An 18,019-nucleotide genomic window follows, 5' to 3' on the forward strand; every position below is an offset into this window, starting at 1 on the left:
CACGGAGGCCGAAGCAAACAAACAAAAGTTGGATCAGCCCCAGGTTCAGGGAGGGTTTTCCACCTCGGCCACAGGCAGCAAACCCTGGTGGATGTGACAGGAGGGACCAAATCTGGGCAAAACAGAACCCAAAATCAGATCCAGGCTCCCCAGGACCCCTTGTCCTCTCTCAAGGACCACCCAAGGGTGCACCCAGGGCTTTTCCTTCCCTCCCTTTCCCAAACCCCACCTGGGGAGAGCCAAACCCCCCCCAGGCAGCCTCCCCCCAGTGCACAAAAAGGATTTATTCCCTCTCCAGAGCTCCCACTGCGATTTCACATCCCCAGCCCCTCCCCACGTTCGTGCCAGGTGAGACCCCAAACCCAACCCTCCTTCCCCCCAACTTCCCCAGCCCAAACCAGCGCCGGGGGAGAAGGAGAAGAAGAATCAGGAATGGCTTTGCCCAGATGTGTTGCACAACCCTTAAAAAAGCAGAAGCCTGACTTGCAGAGAAAGCTGTGCTGGGCAGCCCCAGAGCTCTCCTCTGCCCGCAGCCCCGAGCAAGAATTCAGCTGAGGGGATAAATCCTCTCTGCCCACCCCAGGGATGGCTCTGGGTTCTCTCCTTGCTGCCACCAGCCCCGGGAGGGGATGAAAAGCCCGGGGTGCAAAGCTGGGAGAGCCCCAGAAGAGCTTTGATTTCTCCTGGGTTGAATTAATGGAAGATGTGAAGCTCGTGGCAAAGGGAGCCGGGCGCAAAATCCCAGGCCCAGCGGGGAAAATCAGCCAAATCTTCGATGACCCAACAGGGAGAGGAATAAAAGGCTGAAAATCAGCCCATTCCTGAAATAGCCTGAGCAGTTCCTGAATTACCTCGGAGTTAATGGAGCTGCTGGGCTGGCAGGACACCCCGAGCTGCCTCATCCCGCAGGAATCGATGCAGGAGAGCTCTGCTGGCCTCAGAGCCTGCCCAGGACAGCGGGGACGGGCACCCCACACTCCCCCCCAGCCCCAAAACCAACCCCAGAGCACCCCTGGATCCAGATGCTGCAGATCTGGGCAGAGCAGGAGCTGCAATCCAGCCCAAAAACCTCATTTTTCACCCCGAAACTCTCCTCTCTCCCTCTCTGGAGGGATTTTTTTGAGCCTCCCAGCACCATCCCCTCTCCCTTTCCCCTCCTCGCCTTCTCTTCAGACGTGACCTTTTGATTTCTCGGGTAGAGTGTAAATTACATGTCGCCAGCATAAAATATTAAATCCAATTTATATTTAATTATTGATGTTATTATGTATTCCATAGTAATGGCAGCAGGAAAAAAAAGAAGATCTCCACCCCACCATTAAAGAGCTCGGTTGCATTAGCAGCTTCTTGAGGTTAAGATTTCTTCCTCTGCTCCTTCTTAACCGTAAGATTGATGGGGATGGGGGGAGGATTTTGTAAATAGTCTTCCAGAAATATTTTATCTGATTATTGTACCTATAAAAGGGAGCTGGGAGGGGGAGAAGGGGCCTTTTTAAACAGCTGGTGATTTGCTCAGTTAAAGGGCAAAAGAGCTCCAGTGAAGGCCCCACAGGCAGAGAGGGGCTGTGGAAATCAGGCTTTAAGGGTAAAATAAAAAAAAATAAAAAATAAAAAATAAGCTGGTGGGGAACCACAGTGGTTTTTTCCAGCTGAGCTTTAACCAGTCTGTTAAACTCCAGCGTGAGGTTTTTACTAAAATATTAATCAATTCTGCTTAGACTTGATTAAGGTAATTTTCTCCCCGTTTATATTTAATGTGGGAGCCGCCCAAGGTGCGCAGGTTGGGTTTGTGGACGCCCAGCATGGACTGGGAGCCCACCAGGGACGAGCTCATCCCAAAAATGCCACGAGGAAACCCCCAAATCCCCTTCACCCCTCGCCACAGCAGCTTCAGCCCCACCAAAAACACGGCAAAAATCCCATTTATCCCTCGGTGCACAATAAAAACAGCATTAAAACCAGCATTATCCCCCCCTCACTTTAAAATTCAAATCAATAGAGCAAATGGAGAGAACTGGACTCAAGAAAAGTCTGGAATCCATCTGGGGGCCGCTAAGTGCTGCGGTGTCACCGCGCTGGGTGACACCGCTGGGAGCAGCTTTTGGGGGGGCAAAGTTTCTCCAACCCCCTGGGGCTGCTCCCTGAGCACACAAAGAAATGGTTCCCTGATATTCCCATTCCCTGATATTCCCATTCCCTGATATTCCCATTCCCTGATATTCCCATTCCCTGATATTCCCATTCCCTGATATTCCCATTCCCTGATATTCCCATTCCCTGATATTCCCACGGGACACAGAGGGGTGGCCATGGGGACAAATCCCGACCGTGGGGACAAATCCAGGCCGTGGGGACACAGAGGGGTGGCCATGGGGACAAATCCTGGCCATGGGGACAAATCCCGACCATGGGGACAAATCCCGACCATGGGGACAAATCCTGGCCATGAGGACAAATCCCGACCATGGGGACAAATCCTGGCCATGGGGACACAGAGGGGTGGCCATGGGGACAAATCCTGGCCATGGGGACAAATCCTGGCCATGGGGACACAGAGGGGTGGCCATGGGGACAAATCCTGGCCATGGGGACAAATCCCGACCATGGGGACAAATCCCGACCATGGGGACAAATCCTGGCCATGGGGACAAATCCCGACCATGGGGACAAATCCCGGCCATGGGGACAAATCCCGACCATGGGGACAAATCCTGGCCATGGGGACACAGAGGGGTGGCCATGGGGACAAATCCTGGCCATGGGGACAAATCACAGCCATGGGGACAAATCCTGGCCGTGGGGACAAGCACTGGCAGAGCCACAGCACCGAGCTGGTGCCTCCCTGCAGGGGCTTGAAAACAACTGGAATAACTCTGGAATAAATTCTGGAATTAACCTGGACTAACCTTGGAACAACTCTGGGATAACCCTGGACTAACTCTGGACTAACTCTGGACTAACCCTGGACTAACCCTGGGATAAACTCTGGGATAAACTCTGGGATAAACTCTGGAATAAACTCTGGAATAAACTCTGGACTAACTCTGGAATAAACTCTGGACTAACTCTGGGATAAACTCTGGGATAAACTCTGGAATAAACTCTGGACTAACTCTGGACTAACTCTGGACTAACTCTGGAATAAACTCGGGAATAAACTCGGGAATAAACTCTGGACTAACTCTGGGATAAACTCTGGACTAACTCTGGGATAAACTCTGGAATAAACTCTGGAATAAACTCTGGAATAAACTCTGGAATAACTCTGGAATAACTCTGGAATAAACTCTGGACTAACTCTGGACTAACTCTGGACTAACTCTGGAATAAACTCTGGAATAAACTCTGGACTAAACTCTGGACTAACTCTGGACTAACTCTGGACTAACTCTGGACTAACTCTGGAATAAACTCTGGAATAAACTCTGGACTAACTCTGGACTAACTCTGGGATAAACTCTGGACTAACTCCGGAATAAACTCTGGAATAAACTCTGGACTAACTCTGGACTAACTCTGGACTAACTCTGGACTAACTCTGGAATAAACTCTGGACTAACTCTGGACTAACTCTGGACTAACTCTGGACTAACTCTGGGATAACCTCCGGGGGGCCCGCGCTGTCCCGGCGGGGTTGGGGACAGGGACAGGCGGCTCCTCCCTTTGTGCCAACCACGCTGGGACCGAGCCCAACCCTCGCGAGGGAAAACATCACAGCTCGGGGAAGGAAACAAAGCACAAATCCCGGTTTTAGAAGGGAAGAAGCGAAGCGAACCGGGCTGAACATCCAGAGGGGAGAATCCCAAATCCCATCTGTGCCGGGGAGGATCCAGGATGGAGCCGTTTCCCCTTCTCCGCCCCCCGGGCTAATTTTACCCGCTCTGGCCGGAGCTCGCAGCCCCTGGTTCTCGTTACCTCCCCGCAGAGCTGCAGGCACGCAGCGTTTTTGGAAAGTTAACAGGGTAGCAGAAATATCCTCGGTTTGGTTTTGCCTTTGGCCACTCCAAAATTGCGCTTCCAAAGTTGGGAAAAAGTTATGGAGTAGAAAAGGAGGGGGAAATGAAATGAAGTGAAGAAATAGAAATAGAAATAGAAATAGAAATAGAAATAGAAATAAAAATAAAAATATAAATAAAAATAGAAATAAAAATAGAAATAAAAATAAAAATATTAAAAAATAAAAATAAAAATATTAAAAATAAAAATAAAAATAAAAATAAAAATAATAAAAAAATAGAAATAGAAATAGAAATAGAAATAAAAAATAAAAATAAAAATAAAAATAAAAATAAAAAATAAAAATAAAAATAAAAATAAAAAATAAAAATAAAAATAAAAATAGAAAGAAAAATAGAAAGAAAAATAGAAAGAAAAATAGAAATAAAAATATTAAAAAATAAAAATAAAAATAATAAAAATAAAAATAAAAATAAAAATAAAAATAAAAATAATAAAAATAAAAAGGACGACCCAACTCAAAGCCAAGCAACAGAGATAAGATAAAAATATAAATAATCTCTGGGCTCTTGGGGGGTTGATCATACTCCAGGGAGGAAAAAGGGGGAAAAAATCAAAATGCAAAAACCAAAACAAGGGAAATGCGCCCAAGATGAGCCGGAGGCTGCAGCTGCCCAGCCCCAACTGGGGGTCCTGGTTTGGGGGGGAAATCCACAATTTCCTTCTTCTTGGCACTGCTGGGAGGAGAGCTCGGAGTCAGGGAGGGAGATGGGGATGAGCTCAAGGGGGTCAGCGGCCTCCGGGAGAGGTGGAAAACAAGGGAGAGCAGGGAAAAGGAGGGAGCGAGGAAAAGGAAGGAGCTGGCCCTGAAAGGGGCGAAGGGAGCGGTCACAGCGGCTGGAGCTGGAGCTGGTGACAGCTCCGAGCAGCACCAGGAGCTGTCCCAGGGGTGAAGAAACACATCCAGGAGCCCCCGGGCTCGCAGCAGCCCCGAATTTCTGCGTTTCCCATCCCGAGGGCCGAGCCCCGGCAGAGGGAAGCGGAGCCGGGGGGATCAGGGCAGCCCCGAGGGACAGGAGAGACACAGAACCCAAAGCTCTGGAGCCGGGGACAGCCCGAGGGACAAGAGAGGGACAGAACCCAAAGCCCTGGAGTCATCCCGGGCCCGGGGACATCCTGAGGGACAGGAGAGACACAGAACCCAAAGCCCTGGGGCCATCCCGACCCTGGGGACGTCCCGAGGGACAAGAAAGGGACAGAGCCCAAAGCTCTGGAGCCATCCCGGCCCCAGGGACAGCCCGAGGGACACGAGAGGGACAGAACCCAAAGCTCTGGCCCCGGGGACAGCCCGAGGGACAGGAGAGACACAGAGCCCGGAGCTCTGGAGCCATCTCGACCCTGGGGACATCCCGAGGGACAGAACCCAAAGCCCTGGAGCCATCCCGGCCCCGGGGACATCCCGAGGGACAAGAAAGGGACAGAGCCCAAAGCTCCAGAGCCATCCCGACCCTGGGGACAGCCCGAGGAACAAGAAAGGGACCGAGCCCAAAACTCTGGAGCCGGGGACAGCCCGAGGGACACGAGAGACACAGAACCCAGAGCCCTGGAGCCATCCCGACCCCGGGGACATCCCGAGGGACAAGAGAGGGACCGATTCCGAAGCTCTGGAGCCATCTCGACCCTGGGGACATCCCGAGGGACAGAACCCAAAGCCCTGGAGCCATCCCGGCCCCGGGGACATCCCGAGGGACAAGAAAAGGACAGAGCCCAAGCCCTGGAGCCATCCCGGCCCCGGGGACATCCCGAGGTTGGCGCAGGGAGGAAACGGCCCCAGCGGAGGCTGAGGAAGCGGCGGAGCCCTGGTTAACACATGGCCCCAGAGCGAAAGCCAAATGCAGAAGGAAGCAGAAGGTGACAGAGGAGATACCGTGACTAACGGGATCTTCCAGGGCTGCGGGGGAACCGGCGGTGCCTTGAGGCTGCCGGGGATGTGCTGGGAGCTCGGCGTGGCCCCCCGATAGCATCAAATGCCACCCAGGTGGTTCCGAGGATGACAGATAAAGGCGGCCAGAAGGAACACGTTTGCAGAAGTGACACCGGCTCTCGGCCGGGCCCGGTGGTTTCTGTGTTTGCTCTCCCAGGGAACAGCTACACCTCAGGTCCCCCAGCACATTTCCCAAAGGCAGCTCTGGAGGAGCATCCTCCGAGATTTCCTAACCCCGGACAGGCAGAGCGTTGTGGGGTGGCATCCCCACACCTCCAAATTCCCGCATTCCCACAAAATCACCTCTCAGCCCCGCACTCGGGGGGGCTTTTTCAGCTTCCCCGCACTGAAAAACACCCAAACGCTTTTCCAAGGGGGGAATTATTGGCTTGGGTGCCTTCCCCAGCTGGCACAAAGGACGGGGAGAGCTCGAGGGGCCCCCAAAACAAAACAAGAACCTCTCAAATTCCCCTGCCCAGCAGCGTGGGGGGCTCAGGGTGAGTGATGCTGTGGGCAGGGGCATCTCCCATGGGCTCAGGGCAGAGCTGAAGCGGAATTCGGAGCTGAGATCCCCGGGCAGGAGCGGCAGCTCCCGGCTCTGCTCCTCCCCGAGCAGCCCCAGCTTGCTCGCAGCCCTTCTCCGCTCCTTTCGCCAAAGCCTCACCATATTAAGCAGCTGAACTGCATCATCCGAGGAGTGTCAAATTGGTTTGAAATGGTTCTAATTATAACCAGGAAGTTTTAAAGTGTGTGGGTGGAAAGGAATGCAGCAGATTAATTTAATAGCAGTTACCACGGCACAATGGTGCTTCAATTAAGAGTTCTTTCTGACTGGGATTTGTTGGGTTGGTTGTTTTTTTTTTTTCTCTTTTCCCTGTTAATAATAAATGTCACAAAAGAGAATAGACGTATTACTTCATCAGATGCTTTGGCATATCTCTTCGCAGAGAGCCTTTTGTGCAGAAATAGTAGCTGAAAGGGCAATTTTATAGGGCTTAGCACTCACTTAACACTTAAGGAGCCAAAATCGGGCCTCAGCAGAAACCCAGGAAGCTGCACCTGTTTCCATCCCGGCACGATCCAGCTCCAGAGCCACAAAGAGCTGGGAAATGGTGTTTGAGGCACGAACTCGGGGCTCGCATCCTGCTCGGGCGGCTGGGGAGCGCATGGGGAGCGGGATCTGCGCTCCCCCGAGGCTCCCGGAGCCTCTCCCAGCCCCGGTCCCGCCCAGCCCGGGGGCACGAAGGGAGCGGGACCCGCTCCCCGCGGACAGGGAAGAGGCTCCGTGCCTTTGAACAGCCTGGGGGTTCCTCAATTCCAGGTGTCCGGACGGGAAACGCCGTTCCCGGCCCTGCGCAGGGAGAGGAGCCGGCTCGGGGTGTCCCGAGGGATCTGCCCGGTCCCCGGAGCCTTCCCGGGGCTCGGATGTATCCCAGGGATCCGCCACCCTGAAAAGCGACAGCGCAGCCCCGGCCCTCCCCTCTGAGCTCCTCATTAACTGGGGGCGCTAATTACCCCACCCCTGGAATGCAGCCGGACCCCCGATCCTTTTCCTTTTCCTTCTCTTTCTCCTTCAATTGCTGCTGGAAGTTCTCCCCTTCTGCGCCAGCCCGGCCCGAAACCCCCTTTGTCGGGGTTTATTTAGTGGGGGTTTACTCTTTCGGGTTTTATTTTGTCGGGTTTTATTTTGTGGGGTTTTATTTTATCGGGGTTTATTTTGTGGGGTTTTATTTTATCGGGGTTTATTTTGTGGGGTTTTATTTTATCGGGATTTATTTTGTCGGGGTTTATTTTGTCGGGGTTTATTTTTTCGGGGTTTATTTTGTCAGGATTTATTTTGTCGGGTTTTATTCTGTCGGGGATATTTTTCATTTTTAAGGGGTTTATCCCGGTGGGTTTTGAGGGGGAGCCCACCGGGATGGGACAAACCAGGGAGCGGCCCTCGGCAGGCTGGAAACAACGAGGGAGGGAGGGAGGATGCAGCGGCCGCGGCCCCGAGACAAAAACACCGGGAAAAGCCACCAGAAAGAGCTTTAAAAAGCAAACCCGTGGCTGGGAGGGCTCAGGGGACACCCCGAGACCTCCGGGCTCCAGGGACAGCCCCGGAATCCCAGCAGGGCACCCAGGGGAGGGGCACTGGGGGTCCCCTGTCCCACCCCAGCCGCTGAACCCCAATTTGGGGGCTCGGTGTTGCGGCTTTACCAACCCCAGCTTCGTTTTAATAATGGAACGATGCCTGAAGGGTGTTTGCCATGCGAGAATCATCCCGAATTGTTCCGCTGTGGGACAAGGACACATCCCCGGCCGCCTCCTGAGCCCCCTGAGCCCCCCCAGCTCTGCCCAAGGAGCCCGGGGAGCTTCCCTGGCCACAGCCGAGTGCTGGAAAGCAGCAAAGCCTGAGCGATATTCCCCAAAATCCGGCTCTGTCTCGGTGATTTGTGTTCTCTGAGATATCGAACCGCTGCCTGGAGGGACTCGGGTACTTAAAAACCCCGCGCAGGAGGCAAACAGGGAGATTTATTATTTTACTTTTGTGGTTTTCAGATAGTTTATGACACCGGGCTAATAACTGCCGAACCAAAATCTTCATTGATCCGGGGGAAACGTGACGTTATCCTCCCTCCCCGAGCCCCCGGCGAGGCTGCTGCCCTCCAGGGATGGCTCCATCCTCGGGATGTGCCCTCCAGGGATGGCTCCATCCTCGGGATGTGCCCTCCAGGGATGGCTCCATCCTCGGGATGCGCTCTCCAGGGATGGCTCCATCCTCGGGATGTGCCCTCCAGGGATGGCTCCATCCTCGGGATGTGCCCTCCAGGGATGGCTCCATCCTCGGGATGCTCCAGAGCAGGGATGGCTCCATCCTCAGGATGCTCCCTCCAGGGATGGTTCCACCCTCGGGATGCTCCAGAGCAGGGACATTAACAAATCCCGAGTGCCCCGGGCCCCCTCCCGGCTCTCCCTGCCGCCTCCTCCTCCCTCCCAGCAGCTCCAGCAGGACCCCAGGTCCCTCCTCCCTCGCTGGGGACAGTCCATGGATTGTCACTGTCGCAGTCCCGGGCTCCGTGCGCTCAAACCCCGCAGATCTGCCTCATTTCCAATGCGCCGCAATGACCGAGCTGCTCTCATGCAGGAAACTCCGCCAGGTTCCGGCTTTTAAGGGAAAAGATGAGGCCGGGCGGGAGCTGCCGGGAGCTGCCCCCCTCCGCAGGCTGGGGAGGTTCCGAAGGGAGCAGCCCTGGCTGGGAGAGCTGGGATTTATCAGCTCTGGGGGCTGTGCACCCTAAAACATCCCACCGTGCTCCCCCAATCCACTGTGCACCCTAAAACATCTTATCCTGCTCCCCCAATCCACTGTGCACCCTAAAACATCTTATCCTGCTCCCCCAATCCACTGTGCACCCTAAAACATCTTATCCTGCTCCCCCAATCCACTGTGCACCCTAAAACATCTTATCCTGCTCCCCCAATCCACTGTGCACCCTAAAACATCTTATCCTGCTCCCCCAATCCACTGTGCACCCTAAAACATCTTATCCTGCTCCCCCAGCCCATTTTGGATCCCAAACCATCCCAATCTGTTCTCCCAATCCACTGTGAATCCCAAACCATCCCACCCCACTGTCCCCATCCCATTATGGACCCCAAACCATCCCACCCCACTGTCCCCAGCCCATTTTGGATCCCAAACCATCCCACCCTGCTCCTCCAGCCCGTTTTGGATCCCAAACCATCTCACCCCACTGTCCCCATCCCATTTTGGATCCCAAACCATCCCACCCCACTGTCCCCATCCCATTTTGGATCCCAAACCATCCCACCCCACTCCCCAGCCCCAGTTCCAGCTCTGATCCCGAGCTGTCCCACAGGCAGGGCACCGGGGACCCCCAGCAGGACCCTCCCTGTGATTCCATGGGGGAAAATCAGGGAGAAATTCCCATTTTTCCCCCCCAGCTCGCTGCTGGCATTAAAGACAAACCACTGCCATCATCTGAACTCCTCGCTCAGGACCTAATTCAATCCCATCCTGCTCATTGTTGGAGGGCTGAGCATTAAACTGAAACCCTAAGCCAGGCCTGCAGTCATTTGGCTGGGGAGGAATTGATTTTGGCCATCAGCACTTTCTCATTTTCGATGGAGTCCCCCCCTAACCAGGTTAATTTCTGTTAATCCCATTAGCCAGCTACTTTTGGCTCTCCAGCCCAATGATTTTGTGTCTGAGCTGAACGATTGGAATTGCAACCCAAGAGGACACGAGCAGGAGCCTGTGACGGAGAGGAACCGGCCTGACACACAACCTGCTCCTCTCCCCGCTAAAAACCAAACCCTCGTCACGTTTCCCTCCAAATTTCCCCGTGGTTAATGACCACACACAATTACAGCCGTCCCTAATTAATTCCCCAGCGGTTCAGATCTCCCGTTTTGCTGGATTAATGTTGTTATTATATTTTGATTTGAGTTTGATTGGGTCCTGGGCAAGATTCAGGCCCAGTTTGCTTCTTCTTGACTGGGATCTGTGCTGGTGCTTCCCAGGGAGGATGATCCCAATTCCAGGGTTCCCAGGCACGTGGGAATTTGGGATGCAGCAGGATTTGGGATGCAGAAGGATTTGGGATGCAGAAGGATTTGGGATGAGCAGGATTTGGGATGAGCAGGATTTGGGATGCAGAAGGATTTGGGATGAGCAGGATTTGGGATGCAGCAGGATTTGGGATGCAGCAGGATTTGGGATGCAGCAGGATTTGGGATGCAGCAGGATTTGGGATGCAGAAGGATTTGGGATGCAGAAGGATTTGGGATGAGCAGGATTTGGGATGAGCAGGATTTGGGATGAGCAGGATTTGGGATGCAGAAGGATTTGGGATGCAGAAGGATTTGGGATGCAGAAGGATTTGGGATGAGAAGGATTTGGGATGAGCAGGATTTGGGATGCAGAAGGATTTGGGATGAGCAGGATTTGGGATGAGAAGGATTTGGGATGCAGAAGGATTTGGGATGCAGAAGGATTTGGGATGAGCAGGATTTGGGATGAGAAGGATTTGGGATGCAGAAGGATTTGGGATGCAGCAGGATTTGGGATGCAGAAGGATTTGGGATGAGCAGGATTTGGGATGAGAAGGATTTGGGATGCAGAAGGATTTGGGATGCAGAAGGATTTGGGATGCAGAAGGATTTGGGATGAGCAGGATTTGGGATGCAGCAGGATTTGGGATGCAGAAGGATTTGGGATGCAGCAGGATTTGGGATGAGCAGGATTTGGGATGCAGCAGGATTTGGGATGCAGCAGGATTTGGGATGAGAAGGATTTGGGATGCAGAAGGATTTGGGATGCAGAAGGATTTGGGATGCAGAAGGATTTGGGATGAGCAGGATTTGGGATGAGAAGGATTTGGGATGAGAAGGATTTGGGATGCAGCAGGATTTGGGATGCAGAAGGATTTGGGATGCAGAAGGATTTGGGATGCAGCAGGATTTGGGATGAGCAGGATTTGGGATGCAGCTGGGAACAGCCCAGAGCAGGGCCAGGAAGTGCCAGCGGCTCCTGCAGATCCCGTGACACGCGAGGGGACACGGAGTGACCATCACAGGGACACGGAGTGACCATCACAGGGACACAGAGTGACCATCACAGGGACACGGAGTGACCATCACAGGGACACAGAGTGACCATCACGGGGACACAGAGTGACCATCACAGGGACACGGAGTGACCATCACAGGGACACGGAGTGACCATCACGGGGACACAGAGTGACCATCACAGGGACACAGAGTGACCATCACAGGGACACAGAGTGACCATCACAGGGACACGGAGTGACCATCACGGGGACACAGAGTGACCATCACAGGGACACGGAGTGACCATCACGGGGACACGGAGTGACCATCACAGGGACACGGAGTGACCATCACAGGGACACGGAGTGACCATCACGGGGACACGGAGTGACCATCACAGAGCTGAGGGGACACAAGTGTGACCCGTTGTGGTGCAGGTCCAAACTGTGACATGTGGGTCTGGATTGTGGAATTGCACACCCCAAATGTGGAATTGTGCACACAAAATGTGGAATTGTGCACCCCAAATGTGGAATTGCACACCCCAAATGTGGAATTACACACCCCAAATGTGGAATTGAGCACCCCAAATGTTGAATTGAGCACCCCAAATGTGGAATTGTGCACACAAAATGTGGAATTGAGCACCCCAAATGTGGAATTGTGCACCCCAAATGTGGAATTGTGCACCCCAAATGTGGAATTGAGCACCCCAAATGTGGAATTGCACACCCCAAATGTGGAATTGCACACCCAAAATGTGGAATTGAGCACCCCAAATGTGGAATTACACACCCCAAATGTGGAATTGTGCACCCCAAATGTGGAATTGCACACCCCAAATGTGGAATTGTGCACACAAAATGTGGAATTGAGCACCCCAAATGTGGAATTGTGCACACAAAATGTGGAATTGTGCACCCCAAATGTGGAATTGAGCACCCCAAATGTGGAATTGAGCACCCCAAATGTGGAATTGCACACCCCAAATGTGGAATTTCACACCCCAAATGTGGAATTGAGCACCCCAAATGTGGAATTGCGCACCCCAAATGTGGAATTGCACACCCCAAATGTGGAATTGCACACCCCAAATGTGGAATTGTGCACACCCCAAATGTGGAATTGTGCACACAAAATGTGGAATTGCGCACCCCAAATGTGGAATTGAGCACCCCAAATGTGGAATTGAGCACCCCAAATGTGGAATTGCACACCCCAAATGTGGAATTGAGCACCCCAAATGTGGAATTGAGCACCCCAAATGTTGAATTGAGCACCCCAAATGTGGAATTGCACACCCCAAATGTGGAATTGCGCACCCCAAATGTGGAATTGCGCACCCCAAATGTGGAATTGCGCACCCCAAATGTGGAATTGTGCACCCCAAATGTGGAATTGTGCACACAAAATGTGGAATTGAGCACCCCAAATGTGGAATTACACACCCCAAAGGTGGAATTGTGCACACAAAATGTGGAATTGCACACCCCAAATGTGGAATTGCACACCCCAAATGTGGAATTGAGCACCCCAAATGTGGAATTGTGCACCCCAAATGTGGAATTACACACCCCAAATGTGGAATTGTGCACCCCAAATGTGGAATTGTGCACACAATATGTGGAATTGTGCACCCCAAATGTGGAATTGTGCACACAAAATGTGGAATTGAGCACCCCAAATGTGGAATTGTGCACCCCAAAGGTGGAATTGAGCACCCCAAATGTGGAATTGCACACCCCAAATGTGGAATTGCACACCCCAAATGTGGAATTGCACACCCCAAATGTGGAATTGTGCACCCCAAATGTGGAATTGTGCACCCCAAATGTGGAATTGAGCACCCCAAATGTGGAATTGCACACCCCAAATGTGGAATTGTGCACCCCAAATGTGGAATTGTGCACCCCAAATGTGGAATTGTGCACCCCAAATGTGGAATTGAGCACCCCAAATGTGGAATTGCACACCCCAAATGTGGAATTGCACACCCAAAATGTGGAATTGAGCACCCCAAATGTGGAATTACACACCCCAAATGTGGAATTGTGCACCCCAAATGTGGAATTGCACACCCCAAATGTGGAATTGTGCACACAAAATGTGGAATTGAGCACCCCAAATGTGGAATTGTGCACACAAAATGTGGAATTGTGCACCCCAAATGTTGAATTGAGCACCCCAAATGTGGAATTGTGCACCCCAAATGTGGAATTGTGCACCCCAAATGTGGAATTGTGCACACAAAATGTGGAATTGTGCACCCCAAATGTTGAATTGAGCACCCCAAATGTGGAATTGTGCACCCCAAATGTGGAATTGCACACCCCAAATGTGGAATTGAGCACCCCAAATGTGGAATTGAGCACCCCAAATGTGGAATTGCGCACCCCAAATGTGGAATTGTGCACACAAAATGTGGAATTGCACACCCCAAATGTGGAATTGAGCACCCCAAATGTGGAATTGTGCACCCCAAATGTGGAATTGAGCACCCCAAATGTGGAATTGCGCACCCCAAATGTGGAATTGTGCACCCCAAATGTGGAATTGCACACCCCAAATGTGGAATTGAGCACCCCAAATGTGGAATTGAGCACACAAAATGTGGAATTGGGGATTTGGGGATTTGGGGGGATTTTGAGGGATTTTGGGGGATTTTGGGGATTTTGGGGTTTGGGGATTTGAGGGGTTTTGGGGAATTTGGGGGATTTGGGGGATTTTGGGGATTTTGGGGTTTGGGAATTTGGGAATTTGGGGATTTGGGGATTTTGGTGATTTTTTTGAATTTGGGGATTTTGGGGATTTGGAGGTTTGGGGACTTTGGGGGTTTTGGGATTTTGTGGGATTTTGGGGGTTTTGGAGAATTTGTGATTTTGTGATTTTGGGGGATTTTGGAGAATTCGTGATTTTGTGATTTTGGGGGATTTTGGAGAATTCGTGATTTTGGGATTTTGGGGGATTTTGGGGGGATTTTGGCCCCCTCAGACCCTTTTCCCTCACGGCTGGGGCTGCGCTTCCCTCTGCTGGAAATCAGCTTCACCACAGCTTTTCTCCACAGGAACCCGACACTGCCCAGCCCTGCTGCCTCCCCCGTGCTCACACAAAACCTTTTACACATTTTATTTCCACATTTGCCACATTTGCAACCAACGCGGCGATAATTTGTAATAAATCTGCGTTCCCCGGCTGCAGCAACGCCGGGGAAATTCCGACTAATTCTTTCTTGGCCCAGAAGCTGCAACAAAACCTTATTTATTAGTATTATTATTATTATTTTGTGGGAATTGCCCCGGTTTTGGGACACCTGGGGGATTTTATTTTACGGATTTCGGGAAAATTCCAGATGGAGGCGGCGGCACCTCCCGCCCGCTGGGGGGCGCCCTGCGGGGCGCGCCGGAAGCCGGAAGTGCCGGAAGCCGGAAGTGCCGGAAGCCGGAAGTGCCGGGAGCAGCGGGAGCGGCGCGATGGCGGCGGCGGTGTCGGCCCTCAGCAGTTTGGGGGTGCCCGAGGCCGATGTTGGGGTGAGGCGGGGACGGGATGGGGCGGGGCGGGGGTCCCGACACCCTGCCGAGGCTCCTGGCTGAGTGCGGGTCGTTGCAGAGCGAGGAAGAGGAGGAGGAGGAGGAGGAGGCGGAGCCCGGCCCGGCCGCGGCGGCGGCGGCGGAGCAGAGGCGGGAGGAGCGGCTGCGCCGGTTCCGGGAGCTCCACATGAAGCGGGTACGGGGGAAATCTCCAGATCTGATTATTCTGGGATCGTTCCGTGCCCCGGGGCGGGTTTGGAGTTGTTCTCTCTGTGCTCGATTGCAGTACGAGGCCTGCAAGCTGAACAGCCAGGAGGTGGTGGAGGAGGACAAGAGACTGAAACTGCCCCCAAACTGGGAAGCTAAAAAAGCTCGTCTGGAGTGGGAGCTGCAGGTGCAGGAGAAGAAGAAGGTAAAGAACCCCCGGGGACACGGCCAGATTTACACGGGGGTCACCCCAAACCCCAAATTCGGGTTCTCATGACCTCCCCATTGCTTCACTCCCTGTCCTGCACGGGGGCTTGGCTGGGCAGGGCTGGGGGGCTGGAAATGGGGTGGATGTGGGGTGGATCCGGGGTTTCTGCTGGAATTGGGGATTCTCTGTGCCGGGCAGGAATGTGCAGCCAGGGGGGAGGACTACGAGCGGGTGAAGCTGCTGGAGATCAGCGCCGAGGACGCCGAGAGGTGGGAGAGGAAGAAGAAGAAGAAAAATCCCGACCTGGGATTCTCAGGTGAGGGCTGGGCCGCGGGGCTGCGCTGCTGACGAGCTCCTGGGGTGGTGTTTGGGGTGGAAGAGCGAGCTCAAAGCACAAATTGCGGTGCAGATTACGCGGCGGCGCAGCTGCGCCAGTACCAGAGGCTGACCCGGCAGATCAAACCCGACCTGGAGCAGTACGAGAAGCTCAAGGAGCAGTAGTGAGTCCTGATTTCAGTCCTTGGTACCTTCTTTGGGGTCTCTGAGGGATCAGCAGGACCCTTCCAGCCTGTTCTCCCGTGCTCTGGGGTGTTCTCTGAGCTTCAGGGAGGGGCAGTGGGGTAATTAATGAGGTTAATTTCTTCAAACTTGGCACTGCTGAGTTGGAAGAAATATTGTCAGTGTGAAATCGCTTCCTGGAGCGGGGTTTGGGGTTTTTGAGCAGCCCAGCTTTAAGGGCTGAGACTTTCCCAGTTTCTATTGAGGTGGATTCAGCATTTCCAGGGGGTTCTGTGTCTTTCACCTCTCAAAAGAATTGAGAGCTTGGGTTTAGTGTTGACATTTGTCACCTGAGTCTGGGATTCCCATGGCTGAGTGAAGTGTGAAACTGAGGCAAAAACACCGGGGCCACAAGGACACGAGGGATAGGACAGGGGGTGAGGGGTTCAAAGGGAGAGAGGGGAAATTTAGGTTGGATGTTGGGAATAAATCCTTCCCTGTGAGGGGGTGAGGCCCTGGCACAGGTTTCTCAGAGAAGCTGTGGGTCCAAGATGGGGCTGGGGCAGCCTGGGATGGTGGGAGGTGCAGGGGTGGCACTGGGTGGGCTGTAAGGACCCTTCTGGGGCTGTGAGGAAGCGCCAGCAGCGTCAGGTGTGTGAGTGCTGCCCCACTGCTGTGCCCTGCAGCGGGGAGGCCCTGTACCCCAGCTCGGACAGCCTCCTGCACGGCACCCACGTGCCCTCCAAGGAAGGGGTGGACAGGATGGTGGCAGACCTGGAGAAGCAGTGAGTAACGGGGGGAGAGGGCGGGCAGGGAGGGCTGGGGGTGCTGCAGCCCCAGGGCTCAGCCCCCGCTGCCTCCCAGGATCGAGAAGAGGGAGAAGTACAGCCGGAGGCGGCCCTACAACGACGACGCCGACATCGACTACATCAACGAGAGGAACGCCAAGTTCAACCAGAAGGCAGAGAGGTTCTACGGGAAATACACGGCTGAGATCAAGCAGAACCTGGAGAGGGGCACGGCCGTGTGAGCCCACCCAGCCCAGCCCAAACAGAACCAGGAGAGGGGCACGGCCGTGTGAGCCCACCTGACCCAGCCCAAACAGAACCTGGAGAGGGGCACGGCTGTGTGAGCCCACCCAGCCCAAACAGAACCAGGAGAGGGGCACGGCCGTGTGAGCTCACCCAGCCCAAACAGAACCAGGAGAGGGGCACAGCTGTGTGAGCCCACCTGACCCAGCCCAAACAGAACCAGGAGAGGGGCACGGCTGTGTGAGCCCACCCAGCCCAGCCCAAACAGAACCAGGAGAGGGGCACAGCTGTGTGAGCCCACCCAGCCCAGCCCAAACAGAACCTGGAGAGGGGCACAGCTGTGTGAGCTCACCTGACCCAAACAGAACCTGGAGAGGGGCACGGCCGTGTGAGCTCACCTGACCCAAACAGAACCAGGAGAGGGGCACGGCTGTGTGAGCTCACCTGACCCAAACAGAACCAGGAGAGGGGCACAGCTGTGTGAGCCCACCTGACCCAGCCCAAACAGAACCAGGAGAGGGGCACGGCCGTGTGAGCCCACCTGACCCAAACAGAACCTGGAGAGGGGCACGGCCGTGTGAGCCCACCTGACCCAGCCCAAACAGAACCTGGAGAGGGGCACGGCTGTGTGAGCCCACCTGACCCAAACAGAACCAGGAGAGGGGCACGGCCGTGTGAGCTCACCTGACCCAAACAGAACCAGGAGAGGGGCACGGCCGTGTGAGCTCACCCAGCCCAAACAGAGCCAGGAGAGGGGCACGGCCGTGTGAGCCCACCCAGCCCAGCCCAGCTCTCCCCTGTTGCTGTTTTCAGCCCGTTTGAAGTTGTATCCGAGTGCAGCTGTTGCTCTCCGGGTGTGCTGGAGGGAATTTGTGTAGTCCAGCTGTGAATTTTCGTTCAGTTGTAGCCAGGTTCTGCCGCTCGTGCTCTAAATAAACTCTTTGGTGTAATTTGGGAGTTGGTGTCTGTTCCTGGGGTTTGCTTGGCAGCAGGGTGAAGAGCAGCGTTCCCGTGGAAGGGCAGCTCGCCAGCTGGCCCTCAGCAATTC

General features: G+C 53.8%; 1 protein-coding gene across 2 annotated transcripts; it reads left to right on the forward strand.

Annotated features, from left to right (window-relative positions):
• The first annotated feature begins 14,943 nt into the window (after positions 1-14,943).
• On the forward strand, positions 14,944-17,921 carry SYF2 (SYF2 pre-mRNA splicing factor). 2 transcript variants are annotated; one of them, XM_088067547.1, is made up of 8 exons: positions 14,944-15,027; positions 15,107-15,223; positions 15,314-15,439; positions 15,641-15,758; positions 15,852-15,942; positions 16,627-16,725; positions 16,805-16,974; positions 17,031-17,921. In XM_088067547.1, the coding sequence occupies exons 1-7, from the start codon at positions 14,971-14,973 to the stop codon at positions 16,968-16,970; spliced, it is 774 nt and encodes a 257-aa protein (XP_087923673.1). In that variant the 5' UTR covers positions 14,944-14,970; the 3' UTR covers positions 16,971-16,974; positions 17,031-17,921. The 2 variants fall into 2 exon arrangements, with proteins under 2 accessions (XP_087923673.1, XP_005529767.1); XM_005529710.3 differs by having other exon boundaries at positions 16,805-17,921.
• The last annotated feature ends 98 nt before the right edge of the window (positions 17,922-18,019 follow it).

The sequence above is a fragment of the Pseudopodoces humilis genome, chromosome 27, assembly GCF_049639895.1.
Source record: "Pseudopodoces humilis isolate 2021_Gansu_Grassland_sample_001 chromosome 27, ASM4963989v1, whole genome shotgun sequence".
In the NCBI taxonomy this organism is placed as follows: domain Eukaryota; kingdom Metazoa; phylum Chordata; class Aves; order Passeriformes; family Paridae; genus Pseudopodoces; species Pseudopodoces humilis.

Bases quoted from the DNA above. Each gene is read 5' to 3' on its own strand.
- SYF2 (XM_005529710.3), top strand. From the start codon at position 14,971: ATGGCGGCGGCGGTGTCGGCCCTCAGCAGTTTGGGGGTGCCCGAGGCC. The intron at 15,440-15,640 runs GTAAAGAACCCC...TGTGCCGGGCAG, and splicing joins AGGTGCAGGAGAAGAAGAAG to GAATGTGCAGCCAGGGGGGA. The intron at 15,759-15,851 runs GTGAGGGCTGGG...ATTGCGGTGCAG, and splicing joins TCCCGACCTGGGATTCTCAG to ATTACGCGGCGGCGCAGCTG.